Source organism: Stigmatopora argus, chromosome 7 (assembly GCF_051989625.1).
Source record: "Stigmatopora argus isolate UIUO_Sarg chromosome 7, RoL_Sarg_1.0, whole genome shotgun sequence".
NCBI lineage: Eukaryota > Metazoa > Chordata > Actinopteri > Syngnathiformes > Syngnathidae > Stigmatopora > Stigmatopora argus.
In genome coordinates, this window is record NC_135393.1 from 6368666 (window position 1) to 6390118 (window position 21453).

The 21453-nt window shown below is 39.2% G+C and overlaps 2 protein-coding genes and 1 long non-coding RNA gene across 3 annotated transcripts; all 3 read right to left on the reverse strand.

Annotated features, from left to right (window-relative positions):
• Nucleotides 1-3094: 3094 nt before the first annotated feature.
• LOC144076878 (uncharacterized) lies at nucleotides 3095-4005 on the reverse strand. The gene is made up of 3 exons (XR_013300810.1): nucleotides 3964-4005; nucleotides 3652-3719; nucleotides 3095-3563 (listed from the first exon to the last, which is right to left on the reverse strand). It is a non-coding gene; the product is annotated as an uncharacterized LOC144076878 (long non-coding RNA).
• Nucleotides 4006-5329: 1324 nt separating this feature from the next.
• On the reverse strand, nucleotides 5330-7359 carry ppp1r27b (protein phosphatase 1, regulatory subunit 27b). The gene is made up of 3 exons (XM_077604206.1): nucleotides 6524-7359; nucleotides 6248-6398; nucleotides 5330-6139 (listed from the first exon to the last, which is right to left on the reverse strand). Exons 1-3 carry the CDS (start codon nucleotides 6735-6737, stop codon nucleotides 6013-6015), a joined length of 492 nt encoding a protein of 163 aa, XP_077460332.1. The 5' UTR covers nucleotides 6738-7359; the 3' UTR covers nucleotides 5330-6012.
• Nucleotides 7360-8211: 852 nt separating this feature from the next.
• On the reverse strand, nucleotides 8212-19623 carry p4hb (prolyl 4-hydroxylase, beta polypeptide). The gene is made up of 11 exons (XM_077604205.1): nucleotides 19284-19623; nucleotides 17757-17963; nucleotides 16148-16281; nucleotides 15842-15979; nucleotides 13771-13875; nucleotides 13553-13678; nucleotides 13266-13466; nucleotides 12579-12699; nucleotides 11970-12151; nucleotides 11502-11642; nucleotides 8212-9463 (listed from the first exon to the last, which is right to left on the reverse strand). Exons 1-11 carry the CDS (start codon nucleotides 19420-19422, stop codon nucleotides 9404-9406), a joined length of 1554 nt encoding a protein of 517 aa, XP_077460331.1. The 5' UTR covers nucleotides 19423-19623; the 3' UTR covers nucleotides 8212-9403.
• Between the last annotated feature and the right edge of the window lie 1830 nt (nucleotides 19624-21453).

Below are 21453 nucleotides of genomic sequence, written 5' to 3' on the forward strand. Positions count from 1 at the left end.
CGCTAGGAAATTCACGGACCGCCACTGATGTATAGTATAACTCACAGTTCCATTAAAAAAAACCATGGCTTTCAACTGGCTACTGCAACTCATGTAGTGGGATAAGCCTGCCATATCTGGCATGCATCCACTAGACCAGGAGTATTCAACTCATTTTGTGTCACGGGCCACGTCGTAGTTTCGCTTTCATCCGGAGGGGCATTATGTCTACCAATTAGGCCGCCAAAATTAATCGATTAATGAATTGACAGCTTGTCTGATCGTGCAAAGATCATTTTTGGACGTAAAAATAAGTGCAAATCTTCTCTTTGAGTCTCTTAATAGCAACTGTTCTCTTGTAGTGGATTTTTAAAATGTATTTACATTTTAGTTTTGTAATCAGAAAAGAGGGCAAATATTAAATCTCATATGTTTTAACCTTTTGTTTTTTATTTAAAAAGGCAAAAGAGTAACTATTGCATTTTGAAAAATTGTTTATTTACAGGGAAAAATAGGAAACATTTTAGATACAGTGGGGCAAATAAGTTTTTAGTCAACCACCATTTGTTCTCCTACTTGGAAAAGATTAGAGGCCTGTAACCTATTGCAGTATCAGTCTTCCCAGCCTGCTGCAGGTCTACAATTTTGTCTCTGGTGCCTCTTTGGTCTTGGCCATAGTGGAGTTTGGCATCTGAGAGACTGAGGTTGTGGACAGGTGTCTTTTATACTGATAATGAGTTAAAAACAGATTCTATTAATACAGGTAATGAGTGGAGACCTCATTCGAAGGTAGATCTTTTTAACAGCCAGATATCTTGCTTTTTTGTAGGTGACCAAATACTTATTTTCCACCATAATTTGCAAATAAATTCTTTAAAAATCAAACTGATTTTCTGTTTTTTTCCCCCACATTGTCACATGGTTGAGGGTTACCCATGTTGACAATTACAGGCCTCTCTAATCTTTTCAAGTAGGATAATTTGCACAATTGGTAGTTGACTAAATACTTTTTCCCCAACGTATACAGACGCTTCCCTACTTACGAACGCAATTGGTTCCGAGCGATTGTTCATAAGTTGAATTAGTTTGTAAGTTGATTCAGTGCTATATTTTGTATTATAATTTATGTTTAAGGCTGATATAAGTATATTGAAGGTTTATATAAGTGCATTTGTATGTTTAAGGCTTGTATAAGTAACACGCATTGGTTTGTACTGAAAAAAAAAACATTTAATAAAATGGAGAGAATATGTACAGTACTGTAGAGAGAGAGAGAGAGAGATTTATGTATTAGAAACTGGCCAAAAGAAGCGACCTAATGACGATTGCACAGTTTTCTTCTTTTTTTCATCATAAATGATGCGGTAGCACTGTATGGCATCATTCAATTGATTTGCAAACTTTGTGCAAAGTTCAATATTTGGGTCCTGCTGCTCGATCTTTCTGTTTATAAATGGTACTGACGGTCGAACGATTCAATGCCCGTGAAACGCTCACCACTCTCACGCGCATCAAGCTTCGTTATTATTGCCACTCATTTCAAATGAAATGGCTTGCCTCTTCCTTGCAACTCCCTCAATAGAAGCCTTTAGCTTTTTACCAACTATATTCAATATTGGATGCATGAGATATTTAACAATACAAATGAAAAAGGTTCTTTGCACACTGGAGATACATTCACGCACTTCTGCATTGCAACGAAGAAGAAGGTAGATGCTGGGTGAGCTGAGCTCTCACAGCGCCAGGCGTCGGTATTAGCGACGGAAAGAGGTACTACTCCGAAAAAGGCGCGAAATACAAAATTGGACTTGCGAACATTTTTGGACTTAAACGCAATTTGCAGACATGTTCGTATGTACCGTTGTTCGTAAGTTGAATGTTCGTAAGTTGAATGTTCGTAAGTAGGGGAGCGTCTGTATATAGTAAGGCTTTTTTCTTTAAAACATCGACATAGTATAGTAAGGCTAAGAAAGTCGGAGAATTAATCTGACTTCTGATTCGTCTCCTAGTTATTGCTGTGGTCCAGTGGCAAAAATATTGATTCAGAACTTGAGGTGGGAATCAGGAGTGAGTTCAATTCCACTCTTTGCAATTCACAAATTGTTTATTGAGGTAATGAAAAGGATAAATATAACTTCCAATCACTTCATTTCAGAAGTCACTGTGGTCCAGTTGCAAAGACAAACGGTCAGAACTTCTGGTGGACTTAAGTTCAAATCAGGAGTGAGTTCAATTCCACTCTTTGCAATTCTCAAATTGTTTATTGAGGTAATGAAAAGGATAGATATAACTTCCAATCACATCATTTCAGAAGTCACTGTGGTCCAGTGGCAAAGACAATGGGTCAGAACTTCAGGTGGACTCGAGTTCAATTCCACTCTTTGCAATTCTCAAATTGTTTATTGAGGTAATGAAAAGGATAGATATAACTTCCAATCACATCATTTCAGAAGTCACTGTGGTCCAGTGGCAAAGACAATGGGTCAGAACTTCAGGTGGACTCAAGTTCAAATCAGGAATGAGTTCAATTCCACTCTTTGCAATTCTCAAATTGTTTATTTAGGTAATGAAAAGGATAAATATAACTTCCAATCACATCATTTCAGAAGTCACTGTGGTCCAGTGGCAAAGACAATGGGTCAGAACTTCAGGTGGACTCAAGTTCAAATCAGGAATGAGTTCAATTCCACTCTTTGCAATTCTCAAATTGTTTATTTAGGTAATGAAAAGGATAAATATAACTTCCAATCACATCATTTCAGAAGTCACTGTGGTCCAGTGGCAAAGACAATGGGTCAGAACTTCAGGTGGCCTCAAGTTCAAATCAGGAATGAGTTCAATTCCACTCTTTGCAATTCTCAAATTGTTTATTTAGGTAATGAAAAGGATAAATATAACTTCCAATCACATCATTTCAGAAGTCACTGTGGTCCAGTGGCAAAGACAATGGGTCAGAACTTCAGGTGGACTTGAGTTCAAATCCACTCTTTGCAATTCTCAAATTGTTTATTGAGGTAATGAAAAGGATAGATATAACTTCCAATCACATCATTTCAGAAGTCACTGTGGTCCAGTGGCAAAGACAATGGGTCAGAACTTCAGGTGGACTCAAGTTCAAATCAGGAATGAGTTCAATTCCACTCTTTGCAATTCTCAAATTGTTTATTTAGGTAATGAAAAGGATAAATATAACTTCCAATCATGTATAGGCGGGCCGCCTCGTGGTGTAGTGGGTCAGTCACCTGCCTGCGACATGGGTGTCGAGGGTTCACGTCCCGGTGTCGCCAATCAACAACTGTATGGTGTCGGCAGTCAGCCGAAGGCTGACTGTCGAACACCACCAGGAACCCCCCCCTCCCAACTGTCTTCCGGTCAGCCTTCGGCTGACCGGAAATATTGTTTTGTTGAAAAAAATGACTAAGTCTTTATTTGAATGAAAAAAAGATTACCCATTTACTGAACTACTAGTGTAGTGATGAGTCAAACGAGAGCGGGATTCGAACCCCATTTCCCACATGGCAGTCAAATCCACTAACTTGAGGTCTGTCTGACCCATTGTCTTTGCCACTGGACCACAGTGACTTCTGAAATGAAATGATTGGAAGTTATTTTTATCATTTTCATCACCTCAATAAACAATTTGAGATTTGCAAAGAGTGGACTTGAACTCACTCCAGATTTGAACTTGTGTCCAACTTCAATTTCAACCCATTGTTCTTGCCACTGGACCACAGTGTCTTCTGAAATGATGTGATTGGAAGTTATATTTATCCTTTTCATCACCTCAATAAACAATTTGAGAATTGCAAAGAGTGGACTTGAACTCACTCCAGATTTGAACTTGTGTCCAACTTCAATTTCAACCCATTGTTCTTGCCACTGGACCACAGTGTCTTCTGAAATGATGTGATTGGAAGTTATATTTATCCTTTTCATTACCTCAATAGACAATTTGAGAATTGCAAAGAGTGGAATCAAACTCACTTCTGATTTGAACTTGAGTCCACCTGAAGTTCTGACCCATTGTCTTTGCCACTGCACCATAGTAAAGTTGGAAGTTGTATTTATCCTTTTCATTACCTCAATAAACAATTTGAGAATTGCAACGAGTGGCATTGAACTCACTCCTGATTCCCGCCTCATGTTCTGACCCAATGATTTTGCCAGTGGACCACAGCAACAACTAGAAGGTGAAGAATCAGAAGTCAGATTTATTCTCCGACTCTCTTAGCCTTACTTGCTATGTCATTTTTTAAAGAAAAAAAGCCTTACTATACTATGTCGTTTTTTAAGAAAAGAAGCCTTACTATACAATATCGTTTTTTAAGAAAAAAAGGCTTCCTCTACTAAGTCGTTTTTCAAGAAAAAAAGCCATGCTATACTATGTCGTTTTTTAGGAAAAAAAGCCTTACTATACTATGTCGTTTTTTAAAGGAAAAAAGCCATACTATACTATGTCGTTTTTTAGGGGGGAAAGCCATACTATACTATGTCGTTTTTTAGGGAAAAAGCCTTCCTCTACTATGTCGTTTTTCAAGAAAAAAAGCCATGCTATACTATGTCGTTTTTTAGGAAAAAAAAGCCTTACTATACTATGTCGTTTTTTAAGAAAAAAAGCCATACTATACTATGTCGTTTTTTAAAGGAAAAAAGCCATACTATACTATGTCGTTTTTTAGGGGGGAAAGCCATACTATACTATGTCGTTTTTTAGGGAAAAAGCCTTCCTCTACTATGTCGTTTTTCAAGAAAAAAAGCCATGCTATACTATGTCGTTTTTTAGGAAAAAAAGCCTTACTATACTATGTCGTTTTTTAAGAAAAAAAGCCATACTATACTATGTCGTTTTTTGAAGGAAAAAAGCCATACTATACTATGTCGTTTTTTTTAGGAAAAATAGCCTTACTATACTATGTCGTTTTTTAAGGAAAAAGCCTTACTATACATGGTCTTTTTTAAACAAAAAAGCCTTACTATACATGGTCATTTTTTAAGAAAAAAGCCTTACTATACACGGTCTTTTTTTGTAAATAAAAAGCCTTACTATACTATGTCGTTTTTAAAGACAAAAAAGCCTTACTATACTGTGTCGTTTTTAAAGAAAATAAGCCTTACTATACTATGTCGTCTTTTAAGAAAAAAGCCTAACCTATGTTGTTTTTTAAGAAAAAAGCCTTACTATACTGTCGTTTTTTACGAAAAAAACCCTTACTATACTATGTCATCTTTTAAGAAAAACGCTTTACTGTACATGGTCGTTTTTTTAAAATAAAAAAGCCTTACTATACATGGTCATTTTTTAATAAAAACCCTTAATATACATGGTCATTTTTAAAGAAAAAAGCCTGACTATATATACATAGTATTTATTTTTTAAACAAATAAAAGCTTTACTTTACATAGACCACTTTTTTTTAAAGAAAAAGCCTTACGATGTCCAGCCATTCAAGTCATTTTGCATGCCAGCTTTACGTTTGTACCAAATCTCGGGGTATTCTTTGCTCAGTTATGAAGCACGTCTAATAAGATGAATAAATATTTGACATTATCGTCGACAAGGAAAAACAGTGTCGCCAAACTTTTGTCAAAACATATACTATTTACATATTTAAAATAAAATCAGATAAAAAGAACTGTATCAAAAGCCCTAAATAATCAGTTTGTTATAGATCTAAAACATTTAAAAAATGATTTTTTGAACTACAAACAGAAAAAGAAAATACATTTTGGATTTAAAAAAAAAGTGCAATTCTTGATTTAAAAAGGATAAACAGGAAATATTCCTTTTACATCTATAATCTTCATTTGAACTGGATCATAAAACAGTCCACTCAGGATTTACTTTCTTGGGCCGCACAAAAAGTATGCGGCGGGCCAGATTTGGCCCCAGGCCACTACTTTGACACCTGTGCACAAGACAAGTCACCTCGACGGATGAAGCAGCTTTTTTTTTGGCCACGGAGGACTTCCATCTGCCTCAGTAGAACAACTCGAACAACCGGACGGGTTTCGCGTCCTGGATATTGTCCAGAGTCAATCGTTGTCAACAATACCAAACAGGTCCAGTAGTTCTGGATTGATCTCTGGGTCAATTAGATCACTTGGCTTCTCCCCGCAATCATTTTCCAGATTAGGATCAGCGCCCAGTGAGAGAAGATAACTGAAAGGAAGAACAAATTCACGTTCATTTCATACTTTGTGTCAAATCCAGGAAGGTCACTGAAGCGTAAGAATTTTGCGGCTTTGGTCTTGAATTTCACGTGCTCACCGTGCAATGTGAGGGAAGCCATCGCTGCAGGCCATGTGCAGCGGCGTCCAGCCTTCGTCGTCCCTCTGGTGGATATTTGCGCCATAGTCGACCAACAGCTCCACACACTCCAGGTTGCCAGATAGAACAGCCTCGTGGATGGCAGCCATACCTACAAACACAAAGAAATGAACGTCTAAAAGTGCGGTGACATAAACTACTTGTATAGGACCTTAAGTGGGATCGAGAATTGACTAAACTGGGTTGCCAACTAGGCCCGGTTCTACGATGACTCACCAGAGGGGTAAACGGCATCCAGAGTAACCCTTCTGGCTCGGATGAAGCAGCCAATCCTCTCCAGCTCACCGTGCCGCACAAAGTCCTGGAAAACGATTTCGTTGGGGAAATGCACACTGCGGATGGGCTTTTGAGACGCGGCGCTCTTGCACTTGTCCTGAGCATAAGCTCGAAGTGAAATGGTGTGAGAAGCTGGGAACTTGTAATACTTCATCTTCCACTGTCTGACTTCAACTTATTCAGAGACACAAAAAAAAAAAGTCTAACTCAAAACGATCGTCGTCCTCGATGCCCGTTTGCTGAAAACTCCAAGTCTCCCTCTTTGCGAATCAACCGTGTGGAGCCGCTCCTCTGAAGGCCAGACCTCCCCTTGAACCTTTTTATACTCGGCGTGGTTATTTTAGGACACACCATAGATTGCAGTAACAAAACTTGGAAGATGAGCGGCCCTTGGGTCAGCGGTCCTCCCACTCAGCCATGACCCTTTCACCTCCTACAATTCGACACATCGCTATGAAAGGTAGTGGTGACATCACATTTTCAGGGTGAGGACAACATAATCAAAGAGGCAAAACACGTTGTAAGGCTCATGTGATACTAACATACTATACACATGCCGTGTTCAGACTACTTACATTTATGATGCAATTTAAGAACCCCTCCACCCCAATTGTGAAATAGTAGTTCTAAACAAGGATGCCAAAAGTGAACAAAAAAAAACTCCTTTGAGAATTGCTTTTCAAATTTAGAGCATTTCAATGTGTCAAATTATTGTAAAATAACTGCTTGTATACACAACATTTCCCCAGCATTGCACCACAACTGGCAGTAACTTGACTTCATCGTTTTTTTAGGCTACGAGATTCACATATTTAAAATATTATATCCTAAATGGAGACTGTAAAATGTGAATTGCAAGAAATCAATCTTAAGGCTACCAGTCGCTCCTTTTGCTATTCTTGGTATAACTTTCAAACAGCCTGAAATGTCAGCCGTTTGACACAACCTGTCACATTCCAATTGTATGTTTAGGTTAAGGAACAAATATTTCCCCACCTTTGGTAGGGATCTGTTTCAAGCTTTACATTTTGGCTTTTTTTGTCAGAGGGATGGAAAGCTTCTGTTTAAAATACAACAAGGCAAATTCAGCAGATTAGAATTTTTGTAGTACAAAAAAATAAATAAAAGGTAAGGTCTCATGCTTCAAAAAGGAAGCAAAGCAGCCTGTGCTCTCACTGGAATTTTCTGCACACCTTGTACAGACCTTAATGTAAAGCAAACAACGCTCTAACCCAGGTGTGGCCAACTCCGGGCCTCGAGGACCACTATCCGGCCATATTTCCCTCCACCAACACACCTGAATCAAATCATCAGGATCAGTGTCAAGCTTCTGGACAGCTTGCTGATGAGTTGATTATTTGATTCAGGTGTGGTAGAGGAAGGAGGGAGATATGAAAAACAGACCGGATAGCGGCTCTCGAAGACCGGAGTTGGCCACCCCTGCTCCAACCCATCAGTAGGGTTAAATTTTGTAAAATAATTTGCCACTCTATTTGGTGGTAGTCTCTTTTTAAAAATTAAAAACATCACCTTGATTATGTTCTCCTCACCCTGCAAAAAGTAATCTTATGGTCCAAGAACCTTACACAGAAAATGTACCACAATTCAATAAACCAAGAGCGAAAGCATTTTTGTGTCAGATTTTGTTTATTGGCCATCATGTCACATTTTCCAAATTAATCTGGATATGATGGAATGCTTTGAGTATTCCTCACCTCTGTACAGATGTCAATTGTATCACCTCACTCTACTAATGCCACCACCTACTGCAGTACACTTACAAACACACAAACATTTTCATCCTCCCGACTAGGAAAACTAGTTATTCAACCCATGGAACGTCACTCACGCATACAGTAAAAAGTAGTGTATAAGTAGAGCCGAAATGGGATACAGATGGTACGGTATGGGCGAGTGGTGGTGCTGTGCAACTGCTTCCTCCATGTATCAGAATAACAAACATGAATGTAGCGCACCTGTTAATTTTAGTAACCATAAAGAATCTCGAAAGAGGCGTGAACGCAGTGCAACTTTTCAGAACTGGCTCCCAAAAGAATAACCATCCATGGCCTGAGGGTGTGTGTGTGTGTGTGTGTGTGTGTGTGTGTGTGTGTGTGTGTGTGTCCAAGCGCCAACTCTGCCCCATCAAGGCCAACTGGCTACAATTGGGCACGATGGTCAAACATAAAAAAAGTCCTAAATAAAAAAAACAAGAACACTCAGTTAAAGCAATTAAATAACTCACCCCGGCCCCCAAACCTCCCAAAAGTTAGCGTTTGTTCCGTTAAACAAAAACAAAAAAAAGGTCAGTAGACCCCCACAGAAAGTGAGGAATTATTTGTTTGGAAGTGACAGGGATGGAAGGGTGTTAAAAAAATAAAAACTTTAAAAAAAATCCGCCACCACTTCCACACTGAAGGCAGGTTCTTCAGATATTGGTCTAAGCTACATGTGTAGGGCCTTTTGCTACACTGTGAGGGTTCCTCTTACTGAAAAAGCACAGGTAGAGTCCATTTGTCCCTTGAGAGCTTGATCCTGACAAAAGCGATGGGACCAAACTCCTTAAGTGCACAGATGAAAGCTAAAGTGTACTTTGTTGACAGAGCAAAATTAAACAATTTGTGAGGTTCTCGTTGCCATTGCGTGATCTTCTGTGGGTGCCCTCTTCAAATAGAACGAGACCTGTCGGGGGAAGAGGCTTGTACCAATATACAGGACTGGGCAACTAGGGGGAATAATGGTCTCAGTAGAAGGACACGGTCTATAAAGAGTGACGGTAACTGGCAGGAGGGGCGGCGCGGGACTCTTCTACCAGCTTCTTTAAAACTCGTCGTGTTTCTCCTTGACAAAAGTCTCCTCTTCATCCGTGTCGTCTACATCCTGCAAACCAATTGAAATGCATATTTAGTATTTAATCTACAATCACTCAAACACTTTCAAATTTCAATGACCATGGCCTTAGAATAATTAACCAAATTTAAATCTCAAAATAAAACAGGCTCAGTCATTGGGTTGCAACAGAGACATGGCATCTTGTGCTTGCAATGTCTTGCACAGTCTAGTCTGAGAGCAGCTGGGTGTGGGGAAAAGATGCTAATGTTAGCCCGTACGGCACGTGTGCTACTGCAGGCTTTGGGTAGTCAAAGCCCAGTAAACAGTTACGACAGCTGTAGTATATTTGTGGACATTGGGGGAGGGGTCCTGGCAGCGGATGCTCCACAATTGGACTTCTGAGAAGGAGATGTGCTATAATAAGCGGCACGCCAGAATAGTAAATGGCAACCTACAATGCACGCCTTCTAATTAAAGCCATGGATGTGCAATTGGGATCAAGACACGTTAACGCCTTTAATCAGATTAGTTTAAACACTTTAATCAGTTCTTAGCTTTAATTACGAATATTTTACATAACATTCCCAATGCAGTATTTCAGAGGTTAAAGCGCACACATTTGCATGGATGCCGAGCTCTCCGCTCAGAAAGATTTTAGCCGAAACACCATGGCAATACACAATCTTTCAATGAGTTTTACTTACTAAATAAGAAATAACGATCTTGGTGAATCTGGTTATAAAGGACAAGTGATACAAACGACCATGTGTGTTTGTGTGCTAACGTTAGCTTGCTCCTTACACTGGACTCCTGCATGAATAGAATATTTTTGTATGCTTGGCTCATTTGAATACATAAAAATAATTTCTCATGTGTTTCTCACATCTTTCCTACAAAAGTGGGACACTGATAATTTTTAAAGAGTTGTTGGTATTTTGGAACCAATTCATTTCTTAAAGTAGAGAAACCACTGTACATCACTAGTGATGGGGCATTGTGATTTAGGGTTAATCTTTTAAAAAGGGATCATTTGAACAACAACACTGGCAGGGTTCGGAAATTAGCGTTGCCTATTAATTAAAACCAATCCTCGGCAGTAAATGTCCAACCCATTTTAACTGCAAATGGGGACAATGAATGATCAGTTAAATGGATTGGTCCGTTCATCACTATTTAATCAGTTAATGGGCACTGGCTCTCTTTTCGTGATAATATGCCAATGGTGAGAATCACCAAAAAGACTGAAGAGCTCTAAAAGATGTAGGGTACAAGCTTCTAATTTATTGCTGGTAGCTGCGGTTGAAATCGTGTTAGCCAATCACAAGGCAAGAGTGTGATGCCTACTTGTAGCCTCCTTTCCAGAACATTTTGACTCATCTGTAACAAAACACTGCCAAATCTGATTTGGCATCACTGCATTTGGAAGGCAACAAAGTGGGCGACCCACTTCTAATGTTACCAGCTCAAACCCCAACGTGACCCTTTACTCTTTTATGGATGACCAAAAGCTGACTTCTTGAACCTTAGTGTTAATTTCGCGGGTTTGGAAAGCACAACCCTAAGGTCAGCCTTGGGGGGAAAAAATGCAGATTAACACTTGGAAACCAAATAAAAGTGTACTATTATGTGTTCCTGTTGCATCACCACCAAAGGGCACTGAATTGAAGCATATAATTGCGACACACATTTGAAGTGTTCAAGATCAATGTATGACTTCACGAGCAGGTGTCACAGCTCATATGTGAGGTGAGGCTGTCGGCTGCAGACATAAATTATTGTTGGCAGAGAGCCTAATGCGCTCATTAAAAGAGACAGACGCATGATGCCCATATAAAAATAAAAGCGTCGTGTGTCTTGTTCGCACCCTGCAATGTCGCGGCACAAACGACACATCCTTCCAGCCTAATGTCTATTGTTGTCAATGGCAGGCAATGAATTTAATAAGGCTGGTTGGCTTTGATAATCTCTGTTAAAATGGATTGGTGGTCTCTTAACGCCAATTGCAGTAAAAAGGATCTCATTATACATTGGAAGGGGTGCTTTTGGTAGGAAATGTGTTGCTACAACTGATTGGTGACAATCTTACCTCAGCAAAGTCTAGCTCATCATCATCTTCTTCTTCTTCTTCATCATTATCATCACCAGCGGGTGCTCCTCCCTCTGTACCACCGCTCTCCAAGAACTTGGTGAGACCTTCCAGTGTTCTCTCCCCATTGTAGTCAATCACCTGTTGAAATCAACCATCTTCAATTTGTCATCTTGTGCCAACCCATAATCTATGGAATCTCCTAATCCAGCTAGGGTGCAATCATTTCATTCTGGGCAGCAATGAAAATGTCAGTGCCAATTATGAAAATACTAAACAAAAGCCTAATGCCCAGAAGCTTGAAGTTGTCACGCTCACATTTCTATGTAGTTAGCGATGCTATATCAAGAAGCAGTAATGACACTTTGGACGCAAGCTTCCATCAATCTTTATAAATACACCAGATTTCTGCATGTGTGGTGCAAGGTCATGCATTGTTTTGACTTGTTATAAGAGGGAATGAAATACCTTGCGTTCGTCTCCAACAGGGAAGAACTTCAAAGTAGGGAAGCTGTGAACTTTGACGGCGTCCACCTCATTGACTGTAGAATCCATCTTGGCCACAACGATGTCTGCACTGTCCTTGTACTTCTCACCCAGCTTTTCCCAGATAGGATTGAGCTGCTTGCAATGGCCACACCAAGGGGCATCTGTAACAACACAACAGTATTTCAAAATAAAAAACATTTTACTATAGCTAAAAGGCCTATATAACAGCAAATAGACTGATACATCACATGCATCCAACACTCCTATCACCTGTTGCGAGATGGTAAGAATCTAAACGACAACTGAACTGAAAAGAATACCCCCAAAAATAGCACACATTTGGATGGGAAATAACCCAGCAGCTATTTTTGTTGGGTCTTTTCAGCATCCGTGTCTGGTAACAATACAGACAGGAGTGGTCAAGCAATGGCATGCTTGAAGCCTCGACTTTCTACCCCTTGAAACCAAAAAGGCTTAGTAGGGACAAAAAGGATTACAAAAAATACCACTTCAACAGGTGAACTATTTAGCCCCTGTCATTTTTAGCTATTTGCTCAGTGTTTTTGGTAGACCAACAAGAACTCTTACAAAATTCGACAAAGACGTTCTTCTTGGGATCAAAGGCAACCTCCTCAAAGTTCTTGCCAACCAGAACTTTGACAGGGGTTTGGTCCCAGTCTTTGGGGATGTCTTGGCTCATCAGGTGAGGCTGTGGAGAGGAGACAGTAGAACAGTTACTTCATGTATTGTATTGAGTTGTAATACTTGTTTTATTATCAAAATGTCATGTCAGAGGCTTAGTTAACAGACTAGGGATTTACAGGTGTGACTACACAGGACTACATGTCACCCTTAGGCTAGATAAGCCCATGATGTTTATACCTGCATATAATTGGTAAAGCAGGTGAATGTGGTACCTTGAAGCATTAGGAAAGTACAAAAGGATAAACAAAACATGGAGTTCCACAATTCTCTCCCTTATTTCTTGGTGTGGCTTCAATTAATTCACATGTTGCCAATTTATCTATCAGAAGCTTCAAAGCCATGACAGGTATTCTTCATATCATTGAAACACAATACATTATGTAAATTTTTGACTTCTAAGAAGGCAACAAATCTCTTAAGAAATCCTCTCATTAATGTTAGATGGTCTAGAACAGGAGTTTTATTCTGCTTCAACTTCATTCCGTGAGGAAAAGTGTGTTGTTTATATTCAAAGTGCATGAATACTTCTGGTGTCAAGTGTAAGCATCAAAGAAATGTCAAATGTGTTACCTTCAATTTGCCTTCTTTAAATTCGGTGCAGAATTTGACAATGGCTTCTGCAGTGATGGCGTCACTCGCTGGCTTATACTTCGTCATCTCATCCTCCAGAGTGATCAGGCGGATAGCTGGGCACTCTTCTTTCTTCAGGCCGAAAAACTCCAGAATGCGCTGGTTATCATCAACCTCGCTGTCGATGAAAATGAAGAGGATCTAGATTTTGGAAAGGGAGGGCAGTGAAAAAGTAACTACGCTTGGCTGGATGATGGACGTTGGCGGTTCGGAGGAAGTGGACGTACCTGCCCCTTGAATGACTCTGCAGCTTTCTTAAATTGATCCATTTTCTCCTGGAAGTCTGAGGCTGCTTTTGGAAGGAACATGAGAATGTGGGACTTGATCTCACCTCCAAAAATTTTAGGGGCAGTCTAAGGATAAAATGTGTGACAATGTCAATTGTTTTACTGTCATTTACTGTAGAAGGGAAGATGAGATGATTGATTTTACTAAAACCATTTACCTGTTCAGTAAACTCAATGACCAGAGGAAGCTGGTTGGCTTTGACAAAAGACAGAATTCCTTCTTTAGTAAGTTCGCCATCAAAGGTGTTGCGGCCCTCATCAAACTTGAAAACAGAAAAAGATCCAATGAGTCAGAAACAAATGTTCCTATTTTGTCTACTGGTAAACACCCCAAATCAGATTTACCAGACAACCATTACCAAATCCCTTTGTCCTTCCGAGCTTTGCGAGGGCCAAAGAGGTAAACAGACATTTATGTTAATAGCTGATGTCATATTGGGCAAGCAGCTTTTACCGGCACACGAGAGCGAAGTGCAGTGTGGGGAAAACAACACGTGGGCACCAATTAGGTCTGAAATTTAAGACCCTGTTGTGGTAAACAAGTGGAAGCTCACAGCTGTTTAACAGAGTAGATGTTTTGAGTTAGTTTGCAGGCAAAGTGCCCAAATGACAGTCATGTTTTTAATTCTGCTCGGATCGTCACATGAACACATGGCCGTTATCGAAAGGATTGACACTCAGTTTATAGCAGCTCATCATGACTACTTGGTTATTTTAGATAAGCTTCTAACGCTACAGCAGACAACCACACAAAACCTCTTTAATTCCTTCTTGTTTTTTTACCAAAAGTCAATGAATATTAAGATATATAAGACAGTCATCATATGATATAGAACTCGGCAAGATTCTACATGGTTTCTGTTGAGGGTATTATGAATTATTTTTGCTCTCGCTACAAAGTAATACATTTAATGAAGACACTAGGGAATATTGTAGTGTTGTAGTTATTTTAATTCTCAGGATGTTTCTGGATTCTTTGACAAGTAGTTATATGACAAGAATATTTTGATGGTATCCATATGGCTGCAGTATTTGTTTCATTAGTTCTTTAGTAATCATTTAATTATTATGTGGTGTACATAGTCTTAAAAATGATAGGAAACATTATTAAAAACTTCATATCAAGTTATATATTATGAAATTATATTCCTTTGATATTACAAAGATTAATTTGGACCTTGAACTAGTTGCGGACACAGCATCTAAGATAGGAATAGTTCCCTGATAAGAGTCCCTGGTAGTGCTTGTACAGTTAAAAAAAAATGCTTACATTGTTGTACCAACGATGTTAAAGTACTAACCTTTCAATTGTATAAGGTCACTGCTCTATTATTGTTTCAAAAAGTACATGGACAATTTGGTTTACCATCTGCTTCAGAGAAAAATCATCTAACCCAATTGGCTTTACTTGCTGGCATTATTCCAAGGGAAGGACTTGCAAGGGAATCATGTCAAAAGAAATGTGGCAGAGAATCCCTCAGACGTGCTTGAATTAGCATCACCAAGTGGATACCCTCCCTCAAGTCAACGGCATCACATTACCATCATGTAAATCAGAGACCGCAGCTGACTGAATAATGAGCGTAATTAAATAAGGGCTCACGTGAGGCCACAAACGACTCCTTTAATAGAAGCTTTCATTTTTACACTGGGGAACTGTTCAAACTAATCAAGTTCAATTCAACCTTCAAGGTTGTGGGGTTCAGAAGGGAAAAAATCCTTACACTTGTGAAAGTAGGCAATAAATCAGTATTATGGATTACATTTAGTTTTGCATTCATCTAGTTTATAAGATTCAAAAAAGATTTGGGGCCAAAATACAAATCTTAAACCAGTTATTCTATAATTCCTCAAGTAATAGTTAATTAGGAAACAAAAAAGACAGGTTTTACATCCATTTTGTTGAACAATTAACTATGGTTTCCTTTATATAGCAAGTGACTACTTTGTATTAAAAAATAATTAAACCCAGGTCGCTTGCAAAAATGGCAACGTGAAAAGGAACCGCACCAAAAATTATTTGGTCCAGACCAAAGAAACCGAACTATGGACTTTGCAGGCGTGAATAAGCCATAAATTCAGACTGCTTTTCTGACACCTTCAATATAAGCAAGCCATCAATCTTGAGGAAACATTCCTTAAATATGTCAATATATAGTATGCTGGTAACAAATATTTAAGTGCACTCATCCCGATACAGGCTGCAGCGAGACAAAAATATGCTCTTACCTTCTTAAAGAGAACAATGCCATCTTGGGAGACCTCAAACTTGGTGAAAATGGCATCGTCTGAGGTCTTGCCGAAAGGAACATCTTCGATTGCTTCAGCTGCCATTTCAAATGCCTTAGCTCCAACAGACTCCATATCCTATGAAAGAATCAACCGAATTGTATATAAAAAAGGGGAAAAAAAGAGAAATATATTCAAGACATCCACCTTTGACTTAGTAAGTTGAAAGTATCACATCTTTCATATACAATTTCTGTGAAAATCCTAATCGAGGGAGTCTAAACCACAACACAAATATTTGCTTACCTTAAAGAATCCTACGACCACCACCTCATGGTCTGCTATTAAGGACTGAGCAGCTGTGACGTCAGCCAGGACAGCGACCGCGGGGCCTGTGCGCTTCTTGAGCCAGCTGACAAAGTCATCTGCTTGCCTTCCAGCTGAAACCAGAACAGAATAAACAATTTACCAGTTTTTAGTCAGTATTATGTAACTCAAAGTGATACGAGTGAAATTGCAAGTATCTTAACATTGACTGAAGTAGAAGTTGAAGATACATTAACAACATTTAGACAGTTTGTACTAAAGTGACAAAGGTATGTGGTAATGTATACATTAATGTAGTATACATTCCAGGAAATTTAGTGGACTAAAATATAAACACAAAAAAAAAAGAAAACTTGACATAAGAACTTCCTGACAAAGGCCACAATTCAAAGACACGTTGGCCAACAATTTATTTTAAAATATTGATCATTACCATGTTTTTTAAGGGGGTGAGGGGTACCCCCAATACTAAAACTAACCCCCCCGTGAACCCACACCTGACTTGATTCTGAAAAGATTTGCAGTAATGGGCGGGGCAGCAATTAATGCCGATTTTGAATCAGACTGACAAACAACCAACAACTTGGGAGTAAACAGTAGTTTATAATGAACAACAGACGAAGCAATGACAACTCTAAAAGAGAAGTAAATAGACGGGCTAGGACAAGCAACACCTAAAAAGTCCACAAGGTGACAGCGTTTTTCAAACACCAGCACACAAGAAAATTCTACCATTATAAAAGGCTTTTTATGGTTAAAATTTTAATATTTGATTTAGTAAAGCAGAATGTTCAAAATCATGACTCAACGTCAACTCACCATTAGCAAGCCTCCTTTCCCATCTGTATGTCAGCTATCAAAAGGGTAGGTAGTTTATTCTTATGGAACTTACTTCGAACACTACCTAACGAGTAAGAAAAACACTATAGTACTGACCATTATGAGAAGTACGTTTACATGAGCTACAACAAATTTAAAAAAATAAATTGATAACCAACACATTTCATTATCCATTGTTTGATTCGTGCGGTTACATAAAAATGATTCACAGTCAAAGGGCATTAATTTTATGATCTTTCTGTGTCTGTTGTTGGAGTATGCAAGACTTTCCCCTCCTTTTAAAATAGCCAATGGAAGCTCAATGTGCGTATAAAAAAATTGACTATCTTCCAATGTGAAAGCACTTTCCGGGTCACCTTTAATTCTTGGTATAGGAATGTGGCAATGAAATTATATGGAGTGTGCTTCATTTGTGTTTATTCTTAATTTATGTAGCTATTAAACAGATAAACTGTCCACTTAGTTTTAAAACATTGGCACAAATTCCAAAGTACTACATAAATATTTGAAAACAGGCAAAGGGAACAAATACACACTCCGCTGTTGTCCTCTTGTTTGATTTTAGCTAACGGGTGCAAATTACATATGTGCTCAATGAAGACTCGTTTAAACAGTGCACCAAAGGCCTAATCAAACTACATTTAAGACTAGGAAAGAGTCCAAAGATTTTATGCTGCCTATTTCAAAGCACAGCACCAATGTTTTCAAAGTATCCATACAAACGCAGATGTTCAGAGAAACAGTTTACCCGAGTACTCTCTGGGGGATTCCTTGTCTCCTCCCTTGAAGAACTTGATGGTAGGATATCCACGGACACCAAACTCTTGGGCTAGGTCGGTCTCTTCGGTGGCGTCAACCTTACCCAGGCGGATCTCTAAACCCTCTCCCTTCAATATGCCAGCAGCCTTGGCATACTCCGGACCCAGAGCCTTGCAGTGACCGCACCATGGGGCATCTAGAGGATGCAGTACAGACAAATTAGGAAGTGCACCTACTACAAAGACAGGTTTCATTTGCGCCATTGAAGCCTGAGTACAACTGCTTCAAACTTTGTAAGACACTACTTGGTGATTAGGTCGAAATAAGGGTTTAGTATGAAATTGGTGGTCCTATAGTTTGTTGTTTCACAAATACATGTCGGTAGAGAATAACTAGAGAAGAATCCATCAATGCTAATTCATACCCGTCAACCTCTGCCGATAACTGACCTTATAAATGATTATGATTCCCCTTACAAACCCCCCAAAAAACCTTACAAACACCGTACGACTCGTACGAGTCGTACGGTGTTTGTAAGGTATCCTAATTCCACAAGAAATAAAACCTATTCTTTCCTGTTTTGTTTAGCTCTGACAGGGCACATTTTTGCACCTTTGTAGAGTCTGGTCATACAGGTGAAGCTATCAACAAGCCTTTCCCACTATTAATGTATTTTTTTCTAATGTATACGGTTATGTACTTTCGTTTTTCTCGTTCAAACAAACTAGTGAAAGTATAAATGCAAGAACATAATACACAACGTTTGAAATTGCACAAATTAATGAAAAAAAATAATCAAACATGACAAATAAAACAATCATGCACAACTAATTCTGATTAACGTTGGAAATATTCTCAGATCATGGGAAAAAAAATCGTGGGTTTAGGCTATAACGAGAAAAGTTAGAGTTGGATCAGATTAAAATGCTTCTGTGCAGTCTGTTAAATAGGCTGATGAAAGTTTGTGAAGTACACGTCAACTTAGAGCCACTACCCCACTAAATTCCTTTCCTGGTGAGAAATACGTAGCAATACGTGTCCCTCCCATTGTCCAGTCATTGGCTTGTCCGACACACGCCGCATTGTGAATGGTCCACGGTAAATTGACAGCGATTGCCATTCTATCTGTCACTAAAAAATCATCTTTCCGTGCCATCGACAGCGATAAACGTCCACTCCATTTTAGAGTGATTTTACTTCAATGGAAGTCAATCAGTTAAACTTCACATAGGACACGTCAGTGTAAAAGTGATTTTGATGAAGCTCAGTAGCGTACTCGTATTTATTGGCTGACTGCAAAAGGACCCTAAGGTCATTGTTTTTTTCTAACATAAAAAAGTCAATGTTAGTGGCAAAATGAGCCAGACGACAGTAATTCGTCAATTAGCAGGGACAACCTGTCGAACGTGACAAAGTTTACAGCCATTCATGACAGACGAGTGTGTTAAGTATGCCAATGTAGACAACTAAAGTCCGGCGAAACTGGCGGTTTTGTGGCATATTTAGTCGTACTCACAGAATTCTACCAGGATGTTAGGATGCGCCGAGAGAGCCTCGTCAAAGTTACTCTTCGTCAGAACCAGAACGTCGTCTTCTTCGGCGATCTCAGCTCGACTGGCTACAGCTAATGTGCACAGGATGAAAAACTTGAGCATTTTTGCTTTCTAGCGTGCTCTTCCGCAGGAAAAAAAGACGGCGGGAGACGCAGTGGGGGAAGGTAATACTACAAAAGTTGAGTCTTTCAATTTGCTCGTTGTGTATTCTTTTACGGGGTTAGGATTAGTTGCTTGGTATATTGTGTACCGCTACTAACGTGGCAGTGCAAGCAGAAACCAGAGGGGGTAGCAGCTCTGCGCATGCGTATTTATCAGGCCCTAAGCAGTTCGTGTTGAATTGTGACTGGACCGCAGCTGCACGCACCTGGAAGTGAAAACTACGTCGAATGTCTTTCTTCCTCGACATCTTGCTCTTCATTTGCGTTAGCGTCAGCGCCCCCTGATGGATATAATAAGAGTTACAAGATGGAGCAGCAGGCGGTCCGGTCAGTGGTTAGCACGTCGGCCTCCCAGTGGGAGACCTGGGTTCGAATCCAGGTTGGTCCACTTGTGTGGAGATTGCATGTTCTTCCCGGGCCTGCGTGGGTTTTCTCGGGGTACTCCGGTTTCCTCTCACATTACACTACACCCTAGACTGGTCGCCAGTCAGCTGTAGGGCACACAGAGACACAATCGACCATCCGTAACCATGGAAACATGCAAACTCCACACAGGAGGACCGACCAGGGATCGAACCCAGGACTCCAGAACTGTGAGGCCGATGCGCTAACCACTAATCCGCCAGGCCATTATGTGACTAAACTAAACAAAACAAAACAAAACTAACTAAAATATAGTAGATGTTCATGTCATCTTTTGTGTTTGTGCTTTCTATTTCTATTCTATTAAACAATTGCTTAAATGGTAATAAAAGCGCTTGTCTGATTATTTGCAATATTCATTTGTCCAGTTGGTTGAAATGGTTGCTAAATACTCATCACTGAGAAGTTTTGAATAAATGTGCAAATCATTTGAGAAGCAGTTCATCTGGTACAATCAGTGCCAACATCCTGGTCAGTTGTTTAATTTATTGTCACATGAGGAAAATGTCAGGGAAAACAGCATCTGTGCAATGACAACCCAATATACTGGAATATTAACGTCGTGCTTAGTATGCCCGCTAAACAAACACAATGGATGAAACCTTGTTTAAACAAGGCAAGGCTAAAATAAGCAGGAACTGGTATAACTGGATTTGAGATATTCTTGCTATTAACAAGTTATAAGGTAGACAAAAATGTTTCTAGATCAACATTGACATACTGCAATTTTCAATGATTACACAGGCAACAGATAGATATTTTTTATCTTACCGTGTACTGTAAATAGACTATATGTTCAGAGAGCAGATGATGTGCAAATCAGATTTTTATTTTTTTATTTTTTTTTATTTTTTTAAAGCACACAGATTTTAGCCCAGAAGATAAATTGAGAGGAAATGACAAAGAGCATCTGAGGCAGGGGCGGAAGTTACGGGGTTGTTGAGTGTGGCTTCAATTTAATGATTAAAGTGGTTATTAATGGATTTGTCGGTTCTGAAAGTCAAAAGAAAAACATTCACGCACATGCATTATATAAAATCCCAATGAATTTACTATATGGTTACGGTTATAACAGATTCTGAAAAGCATATTCAACTGAAAATACGTAACATCAAAAGTAACTGCTATTAATCTTTAGTTGTTAGGTATAATCATAATATAGTATAAAAACACACTTCCAAAACTGAATCCGTACAATAATGATTTAGGCAAAAACTTGCATGTGTTCACAACAATAGAATGGAATATTAGTATTCCATACCTGTCAACCTCTGCCGATAACTGCCCTTATAAATGATTATGATTTCCCCTTACAAACCCCCCAAAAAACTTACAAACACCATACGACGGTGTTTGTAAGGTTTTTTGGGGGTTTGTAAGGGGAAATCATAATCATTTATAAGGGCAGTTATCAGCAGAGGTTGACAGGTATGGCTATTCATTTGACGTTTGTGGGTAAGATTATGGACTGTTTAAGGATTCTGAGCGAAGAGATGTATAATGAGAAACTGAGTCAACCACAGAAATGAGATGAGGAAACGGCAGCGTT

What these genes read in the sequence shown, in the direction of transcription:
- ppp1r27b (XM_077604206.1), bottom strand. Translation starts at nt 6,737, where the DNA reads ATGAAGTATTACAAGTTCCCAGCTTCTCACACCATTTCACTTCGAGCT. An exon ending in GGATGCCGTTTACCCCTCTG is followed by an intron (nt 6,399 to 6,523) that starts GTGAGTCATCGT and finishes TTGTGTTTGTAG; the next exon opens with GTATGGCTGCCATCCACGAG. An exon ending in GGCTTCCCTCACATTGCACG is followed by an intron (nt 6,140 to 6,247) that starts GTGAGCACGTGA and finishes TCTTCCTTTCAG; the next exon opens with TTATCTTCTCTCACTGGGCG.
- p4hb (XM_077604205.1), bottom strand. Translation starts at nt 19,422, where the DNA reads ATGCTCAAGTTTTTCATCCTGTGCACATTAGCTGTAGCCAGTCGAGCT. An exon ending in TCATTGAGTTTACTGAACAG is followed by an intron (nt 13,679 to 13,770) that starts GTAAATGGTTTT and finishes TTTTATCCTTAG; the next exon opens with ACTGCCCCTAAAATTTTTGG. An exon ending in GAACGTCTTTGTCGAATTTT is followed by an intron (nt 12,152 to 12,578) that starts GTAAGAGTTCTT and finishes GTGTTGTTACAG; the next exon opens with ATGCCCCTTGGTGTGGCCAT.